General features: G+C 38.0%; 1 protein-coding gene and 2 pseudogenes across 1 annotated transcript; all 3 read right to left on the minus strand.

The window, feature by feature from the left end:
• Window positions 1-210: 210 nt before the first annotated feature.
• On the minus strand, window positions 211-1,362 carry LOC149042833 (uncharacterized; annotated as a pseudogene).
• Window positions 1,290-6,688, minus strand: LOC149042834 (uncharacterized; annotated as a pseudogene).
• A 2,955-nt stretch (window positions 6,689-9,643) lies between these two features.
• LOC149042835 (uncharacterized) lies at window positions 9,644-14,482 on the minus strand. Its single transcript, XM_089212037.1, has 5 exons — window positions 14,022-14,482; window positions 12,533-12,600; window positions 11,697-11,822; window positions 10,687-11,043; window positions 9,644-10,016 (listed from the first exon to the last, which is right to left on the minus strand). The coding sequence occupies exons 1-5, from the start codon at window positions 14,398-14,400 to the stop codon at window positions 9,846-9,848; spliced, it is 1,101 nt and encodes a 366-aa protein (XP_089068163.1). The 5' UTR covers window positions 14,401-14,482; the 3' UTR covers window positions 9,644-9,845.
• Window positions 14,483-25,866: the final 11,384 nt, after the last annotated feature.

The raw sequence follows: 25,866 nt of genomic DNA on the forward strand, positions 1-25,866 counted from the left end.
GAGAAGACTGAACGCAATACAATCGAGGCATGTTAAAAGTTAAATGTTAATACTTAGATGTTTCATTAAGGATAACGTCACAGAAACTGGTTTTAGGTGGAACCCTGCCATAACTTGAACATAGGTACACAAGTCTAAAAGAATGTGAATAGCCACACTTTTGGGGTCCTTGCGCTGTACAGCCTTAAAACTTTTGGTCAATGCTATTGACATTATCTACGACCACGATTTGCTATTCCACAAATGCAATCCTAAGATATTCAACTTGATAATCAGAACAGCATTTCAATGTAGGTTCAAGCAATATCAGAGCTAATTAAATGACCTAGGAATGGGGCTTATTACCAACTTATCTACCCCATTAGTTTTCATTGAACAGCATGCAAACTTTTGTGCTACGCGCTGCACTGGCATAAATAGGGAAGGTCCACAGGGTTCATCATCACGCTGTTTCCAAACCTGGGTTGGTTTACCAAAATATCCTTGTTCACAATCAGTTTCGTACCACCACACAACTGCGAATGCATGTTGACGGAATTCTCCATTGACTTTTACACTGTGCACTTGGTAGAAGTTGACTATTCCTGGTCTTCTAGGAGCGGAGGTATTAATAGAACCATCATCAGCACTCCAAGAGGCTCTATTTCTAGCTTATCTCAAGTTACGGCAGCCAACTTTGATGCAAACTTTTCAGTGCCAAGCAGGACATTTGAAAACTTCCGTGCAACACTTGAAGAAATTTCAATTTCTTTCCTAGGGTACAATGTCTTGTAACAGTCAAAAAGTACTCTCAGCTCATCTGGATCCAATGCAAAATGCTTGAGTGAGTTTGGAAATTCAAGCGATAGGCATTGTTAAATAGTTTGGTGACATATTCTACCACCAAGTCCTCATATAAATCATGACTTTCATATCGGGCAAAAATAAATGGTCCACAATCAATGACACGTTCCTTTAAGCGGCAGTGAAGATGCATATTTGGTGTCAACCTTTTCGCCATACAGCTTTTCAAATCTTTCGCCGAACTCGACAAATAGCAGATCAGCTTTGATAATGTCTGTCTTGGACAGAACTGGATTACAAAGATACTGGCGAGCAAGAACGAACGTCTGCCAACATCTTAAATGAGTTTCTGGTAACAGATCTTTCAGACAAAACAAGGAATAAATCAATGTCCAGTTCTTCCACTGAGATGTCGTGTAGCCACCATAATTTAATGCTCTTCTGTGCGGCAATCGTCCAATTCCAGTTCCAACATCGAAAGAATATATTAATCCTATCTTCTAAGACTTTAAGGTCTTTCTTTGATAATAAATAATTTTTCTTAACCACAGTTTGAAAGCATGCTTTGCAGTCCCCAAAAACAAATTATGTATGGAATCAATTGCAGTAAACCTTACTGGATTAAAGTATTCGAGTTGTAACAGAGAACTTTAATAGACCATTAATCCATAGTTTGAAAACATGCTTTGCAGTCCCCAAAAACAAATTATGCATAGGATCAATTGCGGTAAACCTTACTGGATTAAAGTATTCGAGTTGTAACAGAGAACTGTAAAAGACACCATACTTTGTTGCTAATGCCTCATGTTTACTTTAGGTTGAAGCATTCCGTACCATTTCCGCATAAATTCGATGACTACTATTATGGCGTGGTGGCCACATGTCTCCGTCAAAGCCAGAGTAGTCTGTTTTCTCTCCGAAGCTCGTTAGGAAAGACTTAAACATTTTGAACAGCCCCGGTGTGCAGAATGACCTTTAAACTCACAGAGTTTTCGCACAGCAGGAAGATCAGTTGAAGCAAGATATGTTAGTGGTATCTTACTCTGACTGGTTTTAAGTTTTACACCTATCCAAGCCTTGGGTTCATCAACAATTGGCGCTAAAAATGTATTCAGTGACTTAGGCTCTTTGCTCATTTCTGGTACAATTCCTGCCACAATAATGTTCTCCCATTTGAACCGCTGTTCTCTTGGAAGATTTAAGAGAAGTAAATAAATGACTCCCACAGACCTGTGATTTCGGCTCTTAAATGGTTGAAACCAGTCCACATTGATTGCATTTGAATAAAAATCTTAGCCGCCGGTTGTTTGTTTGCGTGATTTTAAGGGCGCCCTCAAGCTTGTCTCACACAAGGGCAGTTTGTTCACGATGAAATCTTCGTAAAAAATATGATCAAATATGATCCTTTTCCGGTTAGTTGTCTAAAAGACATCCCATGAAAGATAGTGACTGATGAAACAGAACATTTATTTGAATCTCATCTGCAATTTCCTGGGATGAATCTCCTCAGAGTCTTGGTCGATACTTTTTTTTTTTTTTTTTTTTTTTTAACTAAACCGAAAGCTCAGTTTCGAATAAGCTTTAGTCAGACCGTCTTACTCGTCAGTCCTGTATCATAAAGTCGATAGACTGTTCTCACGGAGGGGTTATGATCATCCAAGGGCTGAAACGAAAAATAGGAGGAAAAAGGCGCTAGGATTTCATGACGGCTTAAGACAACAAGTCACAAAATAACGGCCGTGCACTTGGACTAAACCAACGTGCACTCGACTTCTGTTTTGATGCATGTGAAGCACATTTATCGAGGCTTACCGTAATTGTTTTCTCTTTTCCAATAAAAAATAAAGAAATAGAAAAAAAGTCGCATACACCTCAAATTTACATGGCACTGATTGCATGTGTATCCTAAACCCAAATAAGTAATCGCAGCTCGACATTAAATTGTGATTTCCCCCACACATTTCAACCGAGGCCATTCAAACTGCTATTGATTTGTCGATGCTCTCCATATCCTATGAGACCAAAATGCGGTGAATTGAAGAGTCGAAGTGTGTTTATCAATGCTTCTACGTTTGAAATTCCCAGGAGATTTTTTTCACAGAGAATATTGATCTCATCATCGCTTAGGGCTTCTGCTGCATTGGGTCTATTACCCGGATTTGCCCTCCTTTTTAAGTTGCTTGCTTTTAGCTTTCAGATATTTTCTTGCACGTTCAAAAGTAACGTCTTCGATGACACTGATGGGATATTTGCATTCTTTCAAATGTCGATTAAAACTTCTAAACAGACCTCTAAGACTTAAAGTGCCTATGGCACGATTTTTTTCGCGTAAATATTTAGCTTATCATGTGTACAAAGCAATTCCGAAAGAAGAAAATTTCAGAAAACTCAAAACTCGGTTATTTTTGGGCCCTGAAATGCTCTTATTTTTGTCTTATAAGTGTCTCGTGAACAGGTAACGAATTAGCGGGTGATGACTTAGAAAACTGTGAAAATTCTTAGTTGACACCTACAAATCTCTCACATCTCTTATAATTTTGTATCAGCCAGTGTTGAAATACTCTTAAAATAATGTCAGATAATGATGTATAGCAACCTTTAGCAAGCTTTACCGAAAGTTGTGATACATTGTACTCAAGTAGTAGAGAAGAAATGGAAGTTGCGAGTACGGTTGAAACCTACGAAAGAGTACCGCTGCATCAGATGAAGATTTCAACGAAGACTGAAAACATGGTTCCTCGCGTGCGGTGTTTAGGTCAAGATTAAAACAAAAAATTCCGCTTACTGAATATTTAGTTTGCTGCGTTTGTGTTTTGTTTTCTAAGGCAAAAACTATGTTAAGAATTGGTACTTGTGTTCGTTTCTGTTGCTATAACATTTTGATTCCTTCGCACTATGTGCGGCGAAGGTTCCCTTCAGTAAGTGCTCTGGAGTTTCGTCGCTGAAGGAAGGGGGCATTGGCGCCCATTAGAAACCGCAAAACCGTAGAAAAAATCACCCAAAACCGAAAAACCGAAAAAAATTAGATCAAAACAGAAAACCGCATGCAAAACTGTCAAAAATCGATACATTTTCACATCCCAATTATTAAAAGCCTGATCGATCCGATACAGTGGTGACAAGTGGACATACAGAGTAAACTACACTAATTTCATGACAGGATTTATGAATGCCATGGACTTGACATTCGTGTCTTTAAGTATCTGCTTAAATTAACAGCTGCGCTCTCGAGGACCTCGAGCGTGGTCTCTGCGGATTCAGCAGCTGGTAATGGAGCCTAATTAAATTAAGAAAATTCGCAAAAAAGTCCTCGATAGGATTGCAATTTTGTAGTCGCATTAAGCTATAGCTCTGGAAAGTTTCATCGAAAATCCCTAATCTAACATTTCCGTTTGCGAACTAAGACCTAAAAGTTTGGAGATTCTATTAGAATGTTGAATCAATAAGGCACGTGAGGCCTGTAACTTGGTCACCAACTTCGAGATGGCATTGATAAAGAAACTCTGGCAATGATCTGTGCTTAGCCGTACCCTAAGTATAGCCGTACCCCACCTTAGGGGAGGGGGAGGATACGGCTACACGTTGGCTACCAAGGGATCCCTGTGATATTTCAATTGGTTTGCAATCATTCCTCTCGATAAAATTTGCGTTTAGCGGCTATTCGAGATCAGTGGAGGCGCGTAATTGTCGCTCAGGCCAAAGAGAAACCGGAACCCAAATAGGTCTAATTGGAAAAACCGAAAACCACATCGGATATCAAATCCGAAAACCCGTTTGTATTTTTCGCGAAAACCGAAAACCAAATACCCTTTGAAATTCCCTTTGTAAACCAAAAGCTAACTTTTGATGAAAGAATTGGCTGTATCACGAGGCACGATGATTTTCTACAGAGAAGTAATCGGGCAGTTTCACTGTAAGTTGCTCCTTTCCTCAGAGATTGCAAAGGCAGAAGCTATTGTCGCGATCGTCTAACCGGTCAAACCGAACGGAAAACGATTGAGTTTATTGTCATCTTATTCAAGTTAATCTCAAGTTTAGTTGAACCAGAAGTGACACGAGGGATAATTCAGTTGTCTATCACAACTGGATAGTGGAGAAAAACCTTTTCAGTTTAAGTGCGGCATTGCCTATGACCCATTCCGCTCAAAGGAAATAACTGACATCAGCATTATAAATGAATATTTCGTACGCATCGACTTTAATTTTCACACAGCACTTGGATTCGCGACCATCTAATTCAATAAAATCTGTTTCTTTATTTATCTCGTTTCAGTGCTGTTATTACAGTGACATTGCTTCTTTTAGTTTCTTGAGGGCAGGGGGAAATTGATGGCTCGTGGGATAGATTTTCGGAAACCTAGGTTGGGAGAATACACGGGCCCTTCGAGCTTGTGTGTATGCCAGTATTAGCCAAAGGTTTCGCAATGTTCACGCAACAGGATATCGGTCAGCTCAGGAAAGGGATTGAATTTCATTACAAATTATGTATTTCTGTTCTTAAAATACGATGAAAACTACGCACAAGTGGTAGGATTTTCATACGATAAGAAAAGCGCAAATATAGGCATGTGAAAAGACAAGGAGTACGAGTACATCTCAAGCGCGTGAAATAAAGAACACTAAGGAACTCACTATTCTTCGCTTGCAAAATGTCAGCCGAAAAGAATGTTGAAAAATCGTGTACGGTGCGGGAACAGACCCTTTAATCAGCATTTTTTTCAGCTGAATTCAATATTTATCTGATTAGGCTAGTGATATGTGTTTGTAACAGGCGTCTTTGAAACCGGTGCGGAGCATAAGGCCGACGGCATTGAAGAGTAAAATCTCCTCGATGTTGACGATCAAAACGCGTCCATTTTGGCCATAAAGCTACATCCGTTATATGTGTATTATTCTTGTAGCTAACATCGTTTGGCGCTCCGGCCACGCAATACGTTCTTCCTTTCTTCTATATTTCTCCTTTCTCCACCATAGTTGCCAACGTTTCCTCACAGTTTTCTACGTCACAGCTAAGTAACATGATCGTTTTGGCCGTGCGTATAATTGATGGAAATCCTACTTTCAATGCACAAAAAAGTGGTCAAGGAGAACTTGTTAGGCCCTAAGGTCGATTATTTCTAATTTTAAAAAGAGTTATTAACCAGAAAATTAAAAAGAAAGTTTCTTGTCATAGGCACTTTTAAGGTTCAAAGGTTCTTTTCGCTTCACACAAGGGATAAACTCGCAGATATATTCGTTCAATTCTTTGGCTTTGATGTCTTCAGGATTTCTTTGCTCGTATTTTTCTCGCAGAATTCAATGAACTAGTATAGTTTGATCGTCCGAGTAAGTGTAGTCCTGTTGTCGGTAGTGGTGACTGTATCGTTTAATATGTTATCTACTGCGCTAGCTAATTAAGGCCACAATTTTCAATTAATTATTGCTAATCGCATAACGTGATGACGTCATAAACGGAATTCACTGTATTACGACTTGCTAGTCAGAAGAACTGTGAGACACCACTCGATTTTGAACGCGACTACTCCAAGCGATGATTCAATAAAGGAGCTGTTTAAAACCGTGGACTGAGTTAATCTTCGACTGGCAAAATAGTGACTGACGTTTCGACAACCTGAGTGGAAGTCATCACCAGAGTCAGACTCACTTGACTCTGATGATGACTTCCGCTCAGGTTGTCGAAACGGCAGTCACCACTACCGTCAACAGTCCTTCTCAGGACTACACTCACCCGGACGATCAAACTACACTATTACATTTTACCCCTGTGTTCAAACCATTTGCAGAATTCAATGAGTAGCTTCACATCTCTCGCCGTCTTAGCTCTTGTATATTTGTTTTGTTGCCCGATAATATAGTTTTCACTTGACTTCCCTAAATGCTCAAATCTCGTGGATCCTTGAGTCATTGTTAAAAGTACTATTATGTTGTACTATTGGTACGAAGTTTCCTCGCTATGGAGGTTTGCACCCAAGTAACTTGAAGTTGTTGAATGAAATCAGTGGTGTGTTTTGACAAGTCTCTAGGGATTGGACGAAACCCTTTACGCACGTGTGAGAAAGCAATTTCACTGCTGCGATTTACTATCAGAATTTAAGCGGGTTTTCTTATGAAGAAAACTGAGTAAATCTCAGTATGTATATGATATTGAGACATGTTCCCTAATTATGAACCTTTTTCATAGCCACCAGTTCGTTTCTACTGTAACAGCATTCCATATCAGCTTTAACAGAATTCAAGAAATTTGATTATTAACCTTGGCGAGGTGGTAGAGTTTAGTACTGACTTGAAAGCGAAGCAAACAAATATGGCATCAGTCAGCCGCGTGTCATAGAATTCAGTCGAAAAATTTGATTATGCGTCCTTAGCTAGACAGGAAATTATTACACCTCAGGCCTCTCAGCCTACATAAGTGAGCTGATTTCTGTTAGAGACACCGGAAGATATGATTTACGTTCCAATGACGGCTTACTCCTTGCTCCTTGCAAGGATAAAACACTCACCACGCTCGGCGATCGATCTTTCCATGCGGCCGCCCCTAAACTGTGGAACGATCTTCCAGGCTCTATCAGAAACGCCCAATCTTTAAACAAGTTTAAGAAGGCCATTAAGACCTTTTTATTTGCAAAAGCCTTTTAATTCTTTGTGTCTAATTTTATAATTTTACGTCTTTTTAGTGAACATTTCAATTTTTTTATTTTACTTTATTTTACTTTATTTTTTTATTTTTTATTTTCTAGTTTTTAGTATCTATTATTTTAGTTTTTATTAACTATGTAGGTTGAATTTTTAACATTTAATTGTAATGCGCACTTGAAAATTCTTATTATCGATAATTGCGCAATATAAGTCTATAAATTATCATATCAAACTCTTTTCCCAGTGCGACGAACATTTGTTTTTCTCGGTTCCAGGTGTACGCAACCACTAACCCCACGTAATGCGCATTCTCCCCGTTACGAATTTTCAAAATGGCGGACAGGTCAAAGAGGGAAATTAAAAAACACAAAGCGATTTTGCAATTAATTCTCAACATACACCCTCGTTAGAAAGGCGAATCCACGGAAGAAAGATACAAAACTGTATGATATTGAGATCGATATGATATTAAATCGATACCGAGGGCCCGTTTAATTGCCTTCCGCCACGATTATTAGTTTTCTTGACAGCTTTCTGAAGGCAGAATACTTTCTTTCTGAAGACTTCTGATATGCGGCTATTGATTATTACACCTCGTATACCTGATTGCTCAAACACTTTGTTTACGATTGTTGAAAGGACCGACTCATGGTTCTCCGTCTTCGTCTTGACATTGCTTTGAAATAGTATAGACAAGTAAGCTGAAACGAAAAAATTAATCAGGGAAGTTTACGAAAAATCCAGCAAACAAGCTTTAAAAAGGCATTTATTTAGACTTCATAGTTCAACGAACTTCACAAATCTTACTTGTTTATCTTGTAAGTAAATGATGGCAGATTAATTCCCGAAGCGCTTTCTGAGTTTCCCGATCCCTCTCCTACTGCTTTCACGCTTACAAAACAGGAAAAATCAAAAGGAGGAAGATACAGCTGTTTTGAAACGCCATTTGACGAAGGTAAATCTGCTTTTTGTTCGACACTTTACATATCAAAACAAAGGAAATTTGTTCCTCTTTTTGATTCTGGCGGTACATTTTTAATTTGCGCCTGCGCAAAAGAGATATCGCCCGAGACCCTTCGCTCGGTACATTGAGTGCTTTTTCCGTAGAGAATCCGCACGATGGTAAAACATTCGAAAGTTACACTCGATTTGAGTGGGGTGTTGAAGTGGGCGTGGTCACTACATTCATGTTAAGACTATTTGTACCCCATGAGTTTGATATGATTATTATTATCAGCACGGTACTTCCTGTCCGAAGAAATGACGCCACACGGGACGAATTTTGAGATTATAGTTTATCAAGACTTTTGGTTTGATGGAAAACGAAGACAGCACTTTGAACACCGAAAAAAACGAGAGAAATCTTAGTTTTCTAACATTTATCAAATTTTTATTAACAGTTGAACTACCTGTTTGCACCTTGACCGTTTTAAGCCTTCGCTTTCGCTGTGCGGTAAAAGTGGAAGAACTTCGGTTTTCCTTAAACTGCTCACCGAGAAGGTCTTTATGGTCTTACGGGGATAACAAAAGATAGATTTTCGACCTATCATCAGAGCGCGTGTTGTGTCTAGGCTATGTTATGGATATCACATAGCAGGCAATTGGTAATATTTTTTGTAGCACTTGTGATAGACAACTGAATTATCCTTCGTGTCACTTCTGGTTCAACACTCTATACTGTTCTTTAGAAAAACCCAGTTGCAGGCTCTGGCCTATTTCCTCTTGCCTGCATTCCATGTTGAAAAATAGGTTCTCCAGTTCGAATTCAGCCGTGGTATCAATAATTTCATTTGTGGTTTACAATCACGAAACCGTGCAATAGTTTTAAAGCCAGGGTAATGAGATTGCAGGAGGATGTGTGTAGAATAGCCTCTCATTTTTTAAATAACGGTAATAAGGAAAATCTGGAACGGTTATGTCTGAAAATAAGTTTATGACAAAGATATAGTTTTCAGAATTAACTTTCGTAATTCATTGCATTGTCTACCGATGGAGTCAAGCAGAAATGATGTATCTTATACCTGTTCTGTTGGATTTGTTGACATAGACGTTTTTGCTTTTTGAACAATAGTGATCCATAGATACATAGTCCTCAAGGGGAAATTGGTCTATTTCCTCGAAACTGGAAAAAAAAGAAGAAAAAAACACACTTACATACACACTTTTTTTTTCTAGGATTTGACTCATTTTTCCAGGGGGAAATTGTCAAACAAAAAACACACAGACTTTTTTCGTTATTTTTGGCTTCGCTTTTCTTTTCATATTTCTTTGTAATTATTGATTTGGCTTTTACTGGGTATATTTGAAAAATAGCACTTATGTTAAAAAGGTAAAAAAAAATGTGTTTCAGTCTCGTTTCTGATTCAACACTCTGTTATTCTCTTTACAAAGACTCCTCTTCATCAAACGGCTTTCCGCTTTCCTCCCTATAACTGACACTCCCAGTAGTGGATGTAGCAATACGTCTTTGGTTCTCCAGTTGTTAGGGTACCTTCACAATTGCACTTGTAGGTTCTCTTTCCAGCTGAGATGGTGCTTGATAATTTGGCAGTTTTCGCGTCATTTGTATCACAGTTTACGCCGATAAAGATCTTACCCTGGCAAGTAAAAAAATGATACTAATGATAATGGTAAATTACGTCAAGAGTGCGAAATGCGGAAGAACAAAAAAATGATTTCCTCTTTGTGTATAGGCAAGTGTACAATCTTTTCAGTGAGTGAACACTTTACTTAAAGAAAGCCAAAGGCTACAATCGGGGAATCCTTATTGCGAATTTTCCCTTCCGAAATCATGTTATCATAAATACAACCTTCGCATCTTGGAACGCAAGAAGGAAAAATGGACTTGTCCGTAACAGGTTGTTAAATGTTTTCTCTTTTTTTTTAACCTGCCGTTTTTTTAAATTTATTTGTTTTTTTATACATGATTTAAGACTTAAAAGAAGGGAAATTGGCTTTAATTCCCAAAAATAAAAAAATTGAACTTGCTGAATTCAAGTGAAGCTTTAAGACTCTGGACAACTCCTTGGACCGGTAAATCTTGTCTTAAATCTTGTCTTAAATCTTGTCTTAAATCTTGTCTTAAATCTTGTCTTAAATCTTGTCTTAAATCTTGTCTTAAATCTTGTCTTAAATCTTGTCTTAAATCTTGTCTTATGAGTGTTAAATGTCGTAAAGTAGTTTTCAATAGAAGATTTGTTTGCTTGTTTTTTGTTTTGTTCTTTTCTTTTTCTTCTGTACCCTATATAGAGCTGATCAGTAACTTACGTTTGGTTCCGTCACTCGAACTTCTTGTCTAGCGGCCGGGTCTGCTGTCATTCCAGAGCTGGATGAAGTCTTAAAAAAACATGAACTGGCCCCAGGTCCAGGTGGGCCCTGAGTACCATTGTACCCAGATGGTCCACGAACGCCTTTAACACCAGGTTGTCCGGATGGTCCTGCAGGGCCCTTGGTACCATTGTATCCTGGAGGTCCAGCAGGTCCGACAGGTCCGGTAGGTCCAATGTCACCCTTAGTACCATTATATCCTGGTGGTCCGGGAAGTCCAGTAGGTCCAACTTCACCATTACTACCATTGACTCCAGGTGGTCCTACGATGCTCCTGCTGCTATTTGCATTTTTTACCTGGACAATTAAATAAACCTTTATGTTGTACTGCTGTAAATAAATCAACTGTGCTTCTCACAAAACTGAAGCAAAAGCGAAACAACTAACGAGAAAAAAAATCTTAAAAATATGGAAAACCTTGGCCAACTCTTAAGTTAGGCGGTAGTTGAGATTTTAGAGGATCTCTCAAAACGTTTAATTGTTGCGGTCTGCGGAAGGAAAAAGTCGATTCAAGCATATCTTACCTTGAAAGGTAAATCATGTGATCTTTATTAATTTCGGATGAACAACTACTAAGGGAAGTACTGCCTGACACAATACTCCTAAAGCAAGCCTTATTATCAGGCTTACATTGCAAGCGCGTAATAATCTAATTGATAATCGATTCATAATTACTACCGTTCTGTGGTCTTGTCGTATGTTATTGTTCGAGAATCTCTAGATCTTAGATTCCTTTTTTCCTAAGAATATTATTTTCTGGTTTAGGAAACAAGTGTGAAAAATTGAAACCAGTGAATGTAGCTTCTTAGCTTTTAAGTTTCATTTACGTTACATAATTAACGTCGCCTACTTGAGTTTATGTAAGTTAGGGCCACTTATTCTTTATAATTTAAATTGGAGACCAAAGCTCAAAGCTCACTCAGTCCTTAACCGCATTTAGCTGCACGCACCTTCTGATCAAGCTGCAGAATCTGCTGTCGAAAGTCAAGAAGCTTGTCATTCACACTTGTGTTTAGTTCGCTCAATGTGCAGGGTGCACTCTGTATTGCGAGCCAGATTTCTTTTGTATTTTGGTCCTGAAAAAGCAAATTATGGTGCTCTTTAATGGGTGAAACATACGATACATATTTTGGGTAATGTCACGTTTTTTCTACCACCCCCAAAAATTGTCAATTTGCAGGGGGCATCAATCAGTGTAGATCAAAAGAAGCATAAAAAAGAGCAATAAATTAAATGAAATTAATGATCAAGATGACTTGTTGACACCTGTTAGGCTCATAAGGGTTTTTTATCAGCCTGAGTGAAGATATATTTCATGGTAAAAAAAAAAAAAATTAGTTGCTGCCAAAACTGCTATAATTGATTCCCTATTGGCCAATACACGAGGTATCAGTGAATAATTAATTAACAGATAGATTGGAATAAGTATTTATAAGAGACAGTAGCTGGAAAATGGGGTTCTTAGAAAAAAGCTTTCTGGCGTGAAATATATGTAATCATTCATTGAGAGAATGGTTACCGTATAGATCAAAGGTAAGCGTAAAATTTTTTTGAAGCAACGAAGGACACTCCTTAATCTCATTGGCTTATAAACGGATTTTCATTATGTTGTCGAGTTAGGGGACAAGCCAAAACAAATCGATGGAGAAAAAAATAGTTTTATAACCATTTCGAGCAGTCGTAGTTGTTACAAAATGTTCGAAATCCGTAATCTAGTGTACATACTGTGCAAAAAATATACATCAGCGAGCTTTTGTACTTCCAAAGGATAAAAAAATGCTCTTACCGAATATTCTCGCAGAGCTGAGAGGTTCCTTTTCATCTCTTGCACATTCTTTTCAAGCTCTGACGCCTCTGGTGGAAATAAATATATACGAAAGAACAGACGATAAAAAGTTCGCAGAGGACTGCATTACGCTGTTGAGTATTTTCCAACTAGACAATTAGTAGCTATAGTATAATTTAAAGAGACAAAAATGAAAATACGTTAGTTGATTTTTTTTTATTAAAGATAAGTATAATGATTGAAGTATTGCTCCTCGTAGCTAAGGTCAACTTAAGTGTGAAATCACTCTACGTGACATGATAATGTTATGTTCGAGCAAACTATTTCAATCTCGAGCTACCTCGAGGTAGCTCTTTGGAATCACGAAGCCAAGAAAAAAGCCAAAAGTAGACTCAATGCATGAAATAAAATTGAGAAGGTTTTGTGGATTTATTTCCTAGCGAGTTATAGCTAATTTTTCTAAACTTCGAGACCATTATGCGATGCAAATTTCAAAATACACATTCATGCGTTGGGGAAATTTATCAGTAGGTTTTATCACATATCAAGGTTATTCAATGAAAAACTTATGCTTCCCTCGTATCAACATTACCTAGATCGATTTATGATGAAACAGCGGGAAACAGCGATGCCTTATCTCCAAAATGGATTTTTTGGATCTCGACACAACCTTTCGCCATATATTCCCCTCTAGCAACTTGCAATGTTTGCCCCTTGGCGATCCCGGAAATCTTTGCCGCAAACACTAAGGTCCGACTACTGGCAACTCATTCACTGCGATGTAGAAATTAAAACTTGGATGTTCCTATACTTCTTGAGATCCAAGGAGTTTTTCGAAAATAATTATAATGCAAAAATAGGCTTCGTTGTTTTTCAAATTTGATTACCACGAAAAATTTAGGGTAGTCAATATTTTCGGCTTTCCGGATTATGTTTACCGCTTACTCCCCTAATGCTCTTTTGCGGTGTTTGAACATTTTTCACATATTTCGATGCTCAATATTTATAAAAGGATATAAAAGGGTGAAATTATGGTGGCCGGTAAGAACAAAACAGAGTTATAAAACCTACAACACAAACACAAACGTGAAACAGAATCACAAAATCCGCAACACTAACACAAAACTCTACAACACAAACAGAAACTTAAAACAGAATCACAAAATCCGCAACACTGACACAAAACTCAAAATAATAGTACTAATAGTAATAAAAAAAGGTTCCTCACGATTTGGGCGTAAATTTGATTAAATTTGCAGTACGTCACACGCTTGTCCATACTTATTCAACCTCGATCTTGTTTGGATTTCGTGGTCTTACCAACGTTTATTTATTTTACCTTACCAGGCCAATTTTATGTGATCTTCCATAGGCTGAGACTCGCTTTCGCAGCGAAAATTGATCCAAAATAGAAGCGTATCTAACGCACGATCAATTTGAAGATATGAATTAAAATTTAGAATAAAACATCTTGTAAATCTGCAAATACCTGTTTCTCCAGAGCAGGTACATCGCGGTGAACCAACGTGAAGTACACCAAACAACATCAGCAAGGTGAGCCCAAGAGAAACTGCTGAGAGAAGGCACATAGCCAGCAGAGCCACACGATACAATATCTGACCTTGACTGGCATCGCTCTTCTCAACAGCAGTTTGCAGCAAACTACTACCACTGCTCATATTCCCGGCGTTTGAAATAGCATTCAGTTGCTCTTGACTGTCAATGGTCGCTTCAGTTTCCTTTTTGGTAAGGAAGAGCTTATCTTCTGCTTCGGCAGGATGGTTTTCTTGAAGTTCTGTTTCACAATTAGACGCCACAGGCAAGTTCGATCGTTGCCCAGGGGTAACGCTTCTGTTTAAAAAAGACATGTTCCTTACAAGAGTCGTTACTATAGGTGTGGTAGTCTTTGCTTTTTCTTCAAAGGTGCAAAATCAACAGTCAGCAAGATGTTGACCAGCATACTGGTCTCATTTTCCTCTCTAAATGGTTTATTACCCTCAAAAGTAATTATCGAGAAATGCGTAGCGTAGCATGAGAGAAAGTGCGAGATAAGGACGGAATTAAAAATTTAAGCTCAATTATTTTTGATATTTCAGGGAGGAATCTGCGTTTAAAAGAACAAAAAAATGTAAAATAGAAATAAGAACTTTGTGCATACCGGTTAAGACAAAGAAATGATATGATCAACATTAAAAGATATCTGCTGATCAGCAAACTTTTTGGCCGGTTTTAAAAATCAGTCAATTTTTCTATTGTTCAAGTCTTTGGAATTAAGAAGGTTAATTGGCTTATTTTTAGCTGATGTGCTCCCAAGGTCAATGAAACGTTACCCGTTGTACTCCACGTTGTTCGCAATAAAGAGAAAGCAAACGATAACCTTCTCGTATTTCTGTTTCCGTCTAAAACAGAAGCAAGATATGAGCCTTCTGATAATAAACAAATGTTTGATATCTGTCTTCTGCGCATAATTACGGGACAAAGGACGGGAACACGCTGATTCGATTAATCATTATCCTGTTCTTACTGTTCTTAAAGATCGTAGAGAAACTATTTAAACTTTTATTTGGCACAGTTTTCATAATAACATATTTAAGGTGATCAATCTCTGCCAGTGCTATCTAGGGCATGAACCATGATCTTGTAAATTAAACAAAAGCAAAAAACGGATGAGTTGGATCAAATCGTCATAAGTAGGAAAAAAATTCCGGTTGTTTACCGACCCATCAGAAAAACCGATTGTTTCGACAGTTAAGACAAATGAGATGCATTCCCGAATGGAAATTTCCTTGGGATACGCGTATTTATTTTACGAAGAAATTCTCAGGGAATAGGTTCATGGACTGATTAAACGAAGCAACTTGAATAGTAAATACCCAAGCTTAACCCTTGTGTCAAATATCCTGATTTTTGATTTGTTTTTACTGTGTTCTATACTTGTAAAGTAGGATTTGATTGCGATACGAAGTCCGAGTAGACCCTCTTCTCGGAGCGTCATCTTTCAACAAGTAAGTCTTTTTTATTTGTCTAACAAAAAGCAATATGACAAGTGAAACGCAATTCATTCTGGGATAAAAAACGTTGGATGCAATAAAATTTTTAATAAAACATCCGATAGGTTAAAATCTTACAGTATTTGCTTGGTGTACTTACTCCTTTTTTTGCTTGACACGTGATTTGTTAAGAACATTACTCGTGATGCGTGATTTAATAGAAAAATTCAGCGTGATGTATGATTGGAACACCCCTTTTGCCACCCTCATGTAACTGAAATGTTACGAGGAGTCGATTGATCTAGTACAGAACATGTTGTGAGGATTAATTACATCGAACGTTTTGACAGTTTTAACGGTTTGCTCTTTCAGTTTGATTAATTGATTAGACACAGTATATTTCGCGGCTTCCTTATTTTTATCATTCGCGTTCCGAATTGTTACCCTAATATTAAAGAGAAATTTTCCACGGGAATTCTTTCAAAGGAATTTTTGGCTTATCGTCGTAAATAACGTTTATTATCGAGGGCATATAAATAAGAATCGACGCCGGCCACCATTCTATCGGTGAGTTAATCGCGTTGCCTTGTTTGGATTCCACACTCTACACACTCCTATAAAATACAGGTGATTGATTCTTACTTGCTAATCCTAGTTGCAATTAGCGAATAATCTATTCGCCCTTCCCCCTACTCTAACAAAGAGCGTGATGGAAAAATGCAAAAAGAACTGAAAATTTTGATCAGTTCCACATCATTGCAAGTGTAAATGTCCTCACATCTTGTGGAAATGTTCTATCTTTGTTTCCTTTCAGCCCTCATTAACAATGTTGGTCCAAATTGATACTTGCATCTAATGTTATCATGTACGTCTACGGACGATGCCCAATTACTTATCTTTTAAATCTACCGCGCTTACCACCATATTAAGTATTTAACAAAATTTATGCTTTTGAAATATTGTTTCGCGACTTAGTAAAATTGTACAATTACTGATAGGGATGGCCGTGACGTACTAACCTTGCGCAAAATAGAGAATTAGCCAGCCAGTAATACTGCAGGACTTCAGACTGCTTTACTACATTTACTTTAGCCCTTATTGCCTAATCATACATTGTGATATATATATATATATATATATATATATATATATATATATAATGGGTATATATGTATATATATATATATATATATATATATATAGCTATATAGCTCTTTGGCATACAAAGCTTTGCTTTCATGTCCAAATTGAGCACTCTACTAGGATGAGTCATTGCTGCTAGCATTGTGCATGCTCACTAGTTTTTCTAGTTTGAGCACTCTGGCATGGCTTAGATGATCCCACATATGTGAGATCACTTGGGGTGGCTATATGGTCTTACCCCCATCCTGGCATCAGCACTGCACTGATGAGGCCCAGAAGGCCGAAACAGTACTGTCTGCAGTTAGTTATATATATATATATATATATATATATATATATATATATATATATATATATATATATTTGATGATCCATGATCCATTATGAGATATGTAGACTTGCGTTTTTGATATGAATTACTTCATTTCATTCGTGATTAACATATATAGGCATAGGTCATACCAACCCAGTCCAAGAAATTTTAGGCTTGTACCAGGTGGGAATTTCAGGCGTGAGGAATTTGTGACGGAGATTGACTGAACTTAAGAGGAGCGAATTTTCCAATTGACACAGTTTTGTGGAGTCTCGTTGAAAATGAGTCACAATCACCTCAAAACTGAACGTTGCCCATGCGTATGGGATAGGATGGAAGAACGCCTGCAAGCTTAACTGCATAAGAAATATACAGGAGGAAGAATTATTTCTTGCGAAGCTCTCTAGTCGCAATTTTGAAAATATCATTACCTGACCAGAAAAGACAAAATTCAGATAACACTTTATTTATAAAAGAGAATCTTTTTGCCTTGTTATACTGTTAGCGCGTGTCTAGGTTGAAATTAGCTTGAGAGCGTACCAAGCTTAGCGAAGGAAACCAATGACTCGCGAGCAGACTTTTTCAATCTTCTGCAATTTCTCTTCTCTGAATCAATTCTGCAAGCAGCAAATTCACTTCTCTCACTTCTTTTCATCCACTCTGACTTCTATTGAATCTTGCTCGCTCTGGGAAACAGTAATCGACTATCTCTCTCTAACTGATCGACTGACTGTGAACCGGTATAGGACATACTCATGTATATACTCACTAGCGGTAGGCATGAGTTGCCATGCAGCAGGCTAACTGACCTTGAACGTTTTGAAAAACATTGTGGTCAGAACAATAACCTAAAAACCTTCACAAGACTTAACAAATAAAAACAACATATCTAAAGCTTCCGATCAAACAATCAGTCGTTGACTGCCAAAACAAAAACGAGACCTTCAGTGGAGGTATAAGGCGAGGTTATTAGACAATCTGAGCACGTCCACTGATGGAAGTGAGAAAAAAGAGATACATTAAGGAAACTCAACGCCATAGCTAAAACCGAAAAACACTTTGGCCTTTGAATTAAAATCTTGATTCAAACTAATGCTAAATCAAAATCGATATTACTAAAATCATACCGAACTCATGGACTACATCACCACGATACGTCTAGACTGATATAATCCAACTTACGTTCTAGCAAATTTTGCTTCAACTCAGTGTCCTAATCGGTTACCGGTCACCTCGCCACCAAGCAGACTCGCCTTAACTGGTGGCGAGATCGTTCCTTGGTGGCGAGTTCGCTGGTGGCGAGTCTGCTTGGTGGCGAGGTGACTGGATACCAACACAAACAGCACGTAAGTAATTAACCCTTTAACTCCCATGAGTGACCAAGGCAGAATTTCTCCTTACAATATCAACACAATATCAACCAGATAAGTGATGAGAATAAAGAAAAGAAAAAGAATAAAGAAATCAATTTGGGGACAATTAGTTGATTCATTGCTAAATTCTTTAAAATAACATTATAAGAATTGTATGGTTGACAGTAAGGAGAATTAAAAATTTGATCTAGGAGTTAGAGGGTTAAAATTTAAGGGGCGTTTCTCCTTTACCTTGTCGGTTAAATTTAGGAGTTTTAATGGCATGAATAATATTTTTCATCACACTTCTCTTTTAAATCAGCATAAATTTTGGTAGGAGATTGTTGGGGCCCAGTATAACACTGTTTTTTTCCTCTCACAACGAAACTGTTTAGCAAAGGTATTGGGTTATCGATGGTACTGAATCTACTGACAGATATTTATCTTACTCTAAACAAACAACACGAGCAGAAAGCGTAGTTATAAGTTGGACTTACTCTTTTATCTACTTCTCATGTCTTGCCGCGCTATTTCACTTCGGCAGTCCATCACAGGCGATGTTGACTGAGAAACAGTTAAGTGCTGCAAGCTAACCGCCAAAATCAAAGATCACCTACTTTGTTTGAAAATGATTGAAGCAAAGGAATATTTTTGCTCCTAAACAAGCCAATACCCTATTTTCTTAGTCATCATGGAGTATTAAACTATTTGAGGCAGAGGCGGTTGGCAATATTGTTTAGGCTAGTTTATCCCACGAGAGGTTATTGGAAACATGGCCCCATCCAAAATAACAGGAACACGAATATGCACGTGAGCTCAAGTCATCATCGTTGAATTCCATTTAAGAAACACCTCTTTCCTTTTCCTTAATTTACTTCTCTTCAGATTATCTTTCGCTTCAAGGGGATATTTTCTCGTCCCAATTTCTGCGTCTACGATCACATTTTTTACAATGCGCAGAATTTCTTCCCCATATTTAAACCAAGTATGTACTTTGTTCCATCTCTTTTTCTTATTTTTGTATCGATAACATTTTCTAACGTAATCGTCTTGATATGGGTCCTCCCTACGATTCTTTCACGGGATTAATGTTTTCGATCTCTTCTGCTACATAAATTTTGGATTATAAAACCAGGAAATAAAAATCCCAAATTTTAGATATAGTTTGATGCTACTCTGATTTGCAGATTTAATGAATGTAATTGAAGAAGTTACAATTCATAGACCCAACGTTTCGACACTCCTGTCTAGTTCCTTCATCAGGGGTGATCTAAACGCTGCAACAAGAGGTCCTTTTATATGATCACTAATTAGTGGCCTTTTTTCTGACGAGGTGTAAATAGGCGTCAGGAAGCAAACCGCCATCGTCACATTTTAAAGGAGCGTGGGCGGAGTTAATGTGCCAATCCCAAATTTCAATTCAAATGTTAAAATCGCTTGTCTCCTTCACCCCTATAAGTATTATCCTTCAATTAAATGATTCCACGAAGCAGTTGTCGTAAACCATGGCTCCAGGGGTCAACTACTTTAGTGCTAACAAGCCATAAAAACTTCTTATTTACCCTCCGATCAAGTTGTGGGGTTTGTTGGATGAGCTGTTGTCGCCAATCAAACTACAATTCTACTGTGACAAGAGTAAGAGGATTTTTTGTTGTTGTTTTTTTAACACAATTGGCAGCAATTTCGCAATCTGATTGGCCAGTGCCTTTTTCGATAGGAGTGCAGACAACGCTTCTCGCGTCAACGTGTCAACGTCCACGCTGGAAAATGCTTGAAATGGATGCTTTCATCTCGAAATCATTTGACTTACCAGAAATATGCAGACAAAAAAACGGCAAGGAGCCCTATTGATTGCATGTTGTTTGTCATGAGCAGTTGAATCTAAATGACATGTCGATACGTGAACAAAATGGAAAAAAATATCAAACCGCTTTATTCCTATTGCAGAAAATAACTGAACTGTTTCTGTTGATCTTTTGCAACGTCTGCGAGAAGAGTGCATGTAATCGTAGCCTAATTTGTGACTTTTTGCACTTGTATTTATCATTGATACTATATCTTGAATCTTTAAAACCTGCGTCCGAGTTTATTTTTGGACACAATTCAGCGGGACCGGGTCAAATGAATAAAATGGAAGCTTATGGGAAAATCAAATAATAACGATAAAAAGGAAATGATATATTTTTTTTCATGCATTCCTTATAGTTCCTCTTCGTTCTTATGAAAATATTTTTCTCAACGTATCTACTCTACAAATCTTTCTTTGTTTCTTATACATTTTTAAAGGTGCGACGTAGGAGGTCAAATAACGCATTTCAATGAGATTTATCTCCTCACATTATATTTTCCAAGAGCCCGCGAAATTAGGGCATGGTCCTCCTTCACAAAATTGACTTTGTCCTGTCATACTTCTAGACTGATATGATTCGGATCTCAGTTGCTTCCTACGGATGCTTTTATTTTACGGTATTATTGATCTAAAGACAACATGAAGGGAAATATACATTCGTTATTATGAGGGTAATCGTATTAATATGTCTCGTTTTAAAAGAAGTTCTGCAAGAATTTCAGGCAACTCACTACCGGTTGTTTGTTTGCTTGATTTAAAGGGCGCCCTCTAGCATGTTCACTCAATGGCAGTCTTGTACACGATGAGATTCCCGCAAAAAAATTATCAAATTCTATCCCTTACCGATTATTTGTCTCAAGGACGCCTCCTGAAAGGTGTAATATATTTACTTCAATCTCATCTGCAATTTCCACATGAATGTTAAAGAGAATGTCTCTATTAGAAGTAGTTCTGTAATAATTTCATGAACTACAATTTGACCAACTTTAGCCGGTGGTTTTAGCTAAAACGAAGACTCCAGAAAACAAATACCTAAGACCCAAAATGGAAGACCCGGAAACGAAGACCCCTTTATTTGATCGTGACGAAGGCTATTTTCAGTTATTTGCGTGACTTTCAATACCCTTTTGTTTTGTGTGACATACTGTCGAATTGTCGGCATTATGTTTAATTCGGCCACGAGACGCGTGTTTTATAAGTATAGTCCAGAGAGGAGAAAGATTGAAGGATTGTCGAAATATTAGAGTAATAGAACAGGGAAAGAGGTATGTTCATCTTGTTTATTTTTGTATTTATATACCGAAACGTGTACAACGAAACGTGTAGTTTTGTTACGCTTAGGACATTTGTGTTGTTTAATTTATCTGCATACACGCTCCGCATGTTCGAGTCTAGGACATTTTAATAAGTGTATATTGTATGGTAAAGGCTTATTTTAAATTATTGTATTTCAGTTTTTGCGAGCTTTCAAGTTTAATGAACGAATTGAGATTCGATAGAAGCTTGGAGGTTCCATCAACTTAAAACATTTCTCCGACGCGGCGTTGTTAGACTCGACTGATGTCAGCGTCCGCCCCATCACAATAACATTGTTATGGTTTCTCACTAGAAATATTCAGCTTTGGTTTTAATCTTTCTGAGAGCGATGAAGTATGCAATCAAACACCGGTTTTTAACAATAGGACCGCGAAAACGAAGACCCCTTATTTTCTTTGTCAATAATGATATATAAAGGACGTTATCAAAAGCGAACTAAGTGTCTATAAGAACCGTGTTATTGGATTTTTCCCAATGTCCACTATACCTTTCAGGTCAGCACAGTTAGTTTAAGATGCTAGATTGATAGCCTTACTCTCGATCCGCTGACGTCAAAGCGCGCTCTAATTAATTTTTTTTCTTCTTCCGATTGCCGTCTGCGTCTCAAACACCATTCCACCTAAGTTTTCTTTTCTTTCCGCAACCCAGAAGTGTTAATACTAGAGAGGAGATGAAAAATAGAGTTTTAAAAGTTTTGTAAATAATGGTACAGCCTTGAAATTATCTTCTGTAAAAAGGCTGAAGAGCAACGCCGTAACACCTACTGGCGTCAGTCGGGTCGAAAGTTCACATCGGCAAGCTCTGATTGTTTTTAGGATAAGGACGTCGGGTGTGCGGTTAGAAATTTTGAAGGGTACAAGTGTTTTCGAAAATAAAATAATTAAGGAGGTATCCAGTCACCTCGCCACCAAGCAGACTCGCCACCAGCGAACTCGCCACCAAGGAACGATCTCGCCACCAACGTACTCGCCACCAAGCGAAGTCTTCTCGCCACCAACCACCAATAAAGAGATTAGTCGAGGACAGTAGGATGTTCGGCTGATAAGTCTGTGCTCAAACTTTATAAACGTAGGTTGTCGAAAGCACGTTCGAAACCGATAAGTTTGTTCGCTTGTCTGTACTCAAACTTTATAAACGTAGGTTGTCGAAAGCACGTTCGAAACCGATAAGTTTGTTCGCTTGTCTGTACTCAAACTTTATAAACGTATGTTGTCGAAAGCACGTTCGAAACCGATAAGTTTGTTCGCTTGTCTGTACTCAAACTTTTTAAGCATATGTTGTCGAAAGCACGTTCGAAACCGATAAGTTTAGTTTTAATACAACTGCTATCGAGTTTCATTTCATCACTTATTTCTTCCCAGGAAGTTTCATTTTCTCTCAAGTAAGTTTTTATTCCTCGCATCGAGTTTTGCAATTTCTCCTCGCTTACGTGCAAAAGACAAACACGATACGTTTCGATGTCAATGAGTTAGGAACGGAACACATCTAACACGTCGCTGAAGGTCATAATTTAAATACAGACAAGCGCACAAACGTATCGGCTGTCTTGAATTGTGCTCGTTCGAACATCCTACTCTCCTCGACTACTTTATTCTAGTTTATCTCTTTATTGGTGGTTGGTGGCGAGAAGACTTCGCTTGGTTGCGAGTACGTTGGTGGCGAGATCGTTCCTTGGTGGCGAGTTCGCTGGTGGCGAGTCTGCTTGGTGGCGAGGTGACCGGTAACCATTAAGGAAAGCAACAAATAGGAAAATTTAACGAAATAAAGCGATCTCCGGTTTAGCGCTTAATGTAATTGTAGGCGATTTTGTTTTGTTTTGTTTTGTTTTTTTTTGTTAATTAACTTATAAATGATCACGTTGCGAGCAAAGAAATTGCCAAGCTTTTCACTGTTTTCACTAGTGAAGCCATAAAACGTGACGCGCACTTTCTGTATCAAGATCGTGAAGGGGTCTTCGCTTTCGGGTCTTCGTTTTTCGAGTCCTAGATCTTAAGTCTTTGTTTTCGTGGGTCTTCATTTTTGGTACAACCTCAGCCGTCGGTTGTTTGTTTGCTTGATTTGAAGGGCGCCCTCAAGCTTGTCTCACGCAAGGGCAGTTTCGTTCATGATGAAATCTTCACTAAAAATAAGATCAAATATGTTCCCTTTCCGGTTGGTTGTCTAAAAGACATCCCGCGGAAGGTAGCGACTGATGAAACAATATATTTACTTGAATCTCATCTGCAATTTCCTGGGATGAATCTCTTCAGGGTCCTGGTCGATACTTTTTTAACTAAACCGAAAGCTCAGTTTTGAATAAGCTTTTGTCAGACCGTCTTACTCGACAATCCTTCATCATAATGTCGATAGACTGTTCTCAGGAATGAGATATAATATCCATGGGCTAAAACGAAAAATGGGATCTCAGACAACAAGTCACAAAATAACGGCCGTGCACTCGGACTAACCCAACGTGCACTCGACATCTGTTTTGATGCATGTGAAGCACATTTATCGAGGCTTACCGTAATTGTTTTCTTTTTACCAAATAAAAATCGCACACACCTCAAATTTACATGATACTGATAGCATGTGTATCCTCAACCCAGGTCAGTCATCGCAGCTCGATATTAAATTGTGATTTCTCTCACATATTTCAACCGACACCATTCAAACTTCTATTGATGCTAAGGCTCTTTCTGTGCTCTATCAATTGAACTGGGTTTCAAGAGCCACAGATGTCAGAGACAAAAATGCGGGACTTAAATGTGGCGCTAGCGTGAGTTTTTAAACATCGTACCGTGACACCAGGTTTCATGACGTCATGGCGTGGACAAAACTTCTATGGCCCGGACTAATTGATTGCTTTTCTGTCTCTACTGGCGTTGAACCTGTTATACTTAAAAACATTTAAAGAAAATAATTTATTTTTCTTATGGGTACATGATATCTGACCCTAAATTACAGCGAAACAATAGTAACTAACGTTCGCTAAGTTAAATTGTTTTTCAAGGGGACTCGGTCGAATACAAAAAATCGCGGCTGACGGGATAATTATTACAGTTTTAACATAGTTAATGTCCTAAACGCCCATGAACCAACGCTAAAATTGACTATAAATATCTATTATATAATGATTTAGTCCATAGATTATATACGCGTCTTACAACAACTGTGTGCATTTGAAAAATTTAATAGTTATGCATGCATAGACGTCAGCGTTTATAATGATACGGCCAATTTATAGAACAGTGCAGCCCGGTATAGACCTGTTAAATCTGTTTTCCCATGGCCACTGATTTACAACCCCATCATCTTCGATACTAAGAATCATGTTAAGTGGATAGTTTTACGTTTACCTCTTAGGACTGACGCCAGTAGTACATTTAGCAATGCAGCTTTGATTCTCCTTTTGCCAATATTTGCAACATACATGAATCTCACTAGGCAAAAATAAAAAGCAACGCACCAACAACACAAAATATAGTATAGCAGGCAATTGGTAATACTCATGTGAAACAGCAAAATGCTCTTCGTGTCACTTCTGGTCTAACATTCTACTAACTTATTTACTGAAAAAGAATCCCGCTAAAAGAATGGCTTGGTCAATCGATCCGCACCCCTGAAAATTAAATATTTGTTCGAACTGAAGACGGGATGGGCTAGCAAACCTTTACTAAGGTAGTGTCCCTCGAATAGGTATCATTTGCTGGAATGAAGTTTTCATTTGATACCTACGATATTGGGCAGAAGAGTGGGAAAACCATTCCAAAACCCTCTCTGGTAAATCAATGAGCCCCGACAGCTTTCCGGTGAAGTATTCATTTCTGTGTTTGTTTTCATCAAAACACGCTTTGGTAGATGATTATCGCCGCCCAATTTTGAACGATTTTCTTCTTCTCTTAACGAAACGTTGAAGCAAAGGTACCAGAATACGTGAAGTACTGAATCTGCTTACCCATGTTGCGAGATTTTTATTTGAGGCAAACTCAACAAGCCAAATTGAGAGGTAAAAGTTGTTTACCTTCATCTATTTCTTTCCGGTTTGATCCTGTCATATAACGATTAAAGTATTATTTCTTCATTTCGGTACAAAATCTATTTCTCTTAGTTACAGATAAACAGAACACACACTCTCTTGGAATCAACCTTAGAGAGGAGGACTGGCGTGACTAGAACTGCGGCTAAGCGGTTAACGTCGCAAAAAAACATTCTAGCAAAATTAAATTATTTTTGCTGTTCGTGGAAAATTCATCGGCTCGTCTCCTAATATGTCGGTTTCCAATAAAGATTTAGAAAATTTCATGAATAAAAGTTCATTGAATAAAAGGAGACGACTGCACTTCTAGCTCTGTTACCTTCACTAATGCCTAAAGTTTTAGTCTGAGGCT

This window comes from Pocillopora damicornis, chromosome 7 (assembly GCF_964200805.1).
Source record: "Pocillopora damicornis chromosome 7, jaPocDami1.2, whole genome shotgun sequence".
NCBI lineage: Eukaryota > Metazoa > Cnidaria > Anthozoa > Scleractinia > Pocilloporidae > Pocillopora > Pocillopora damicornis.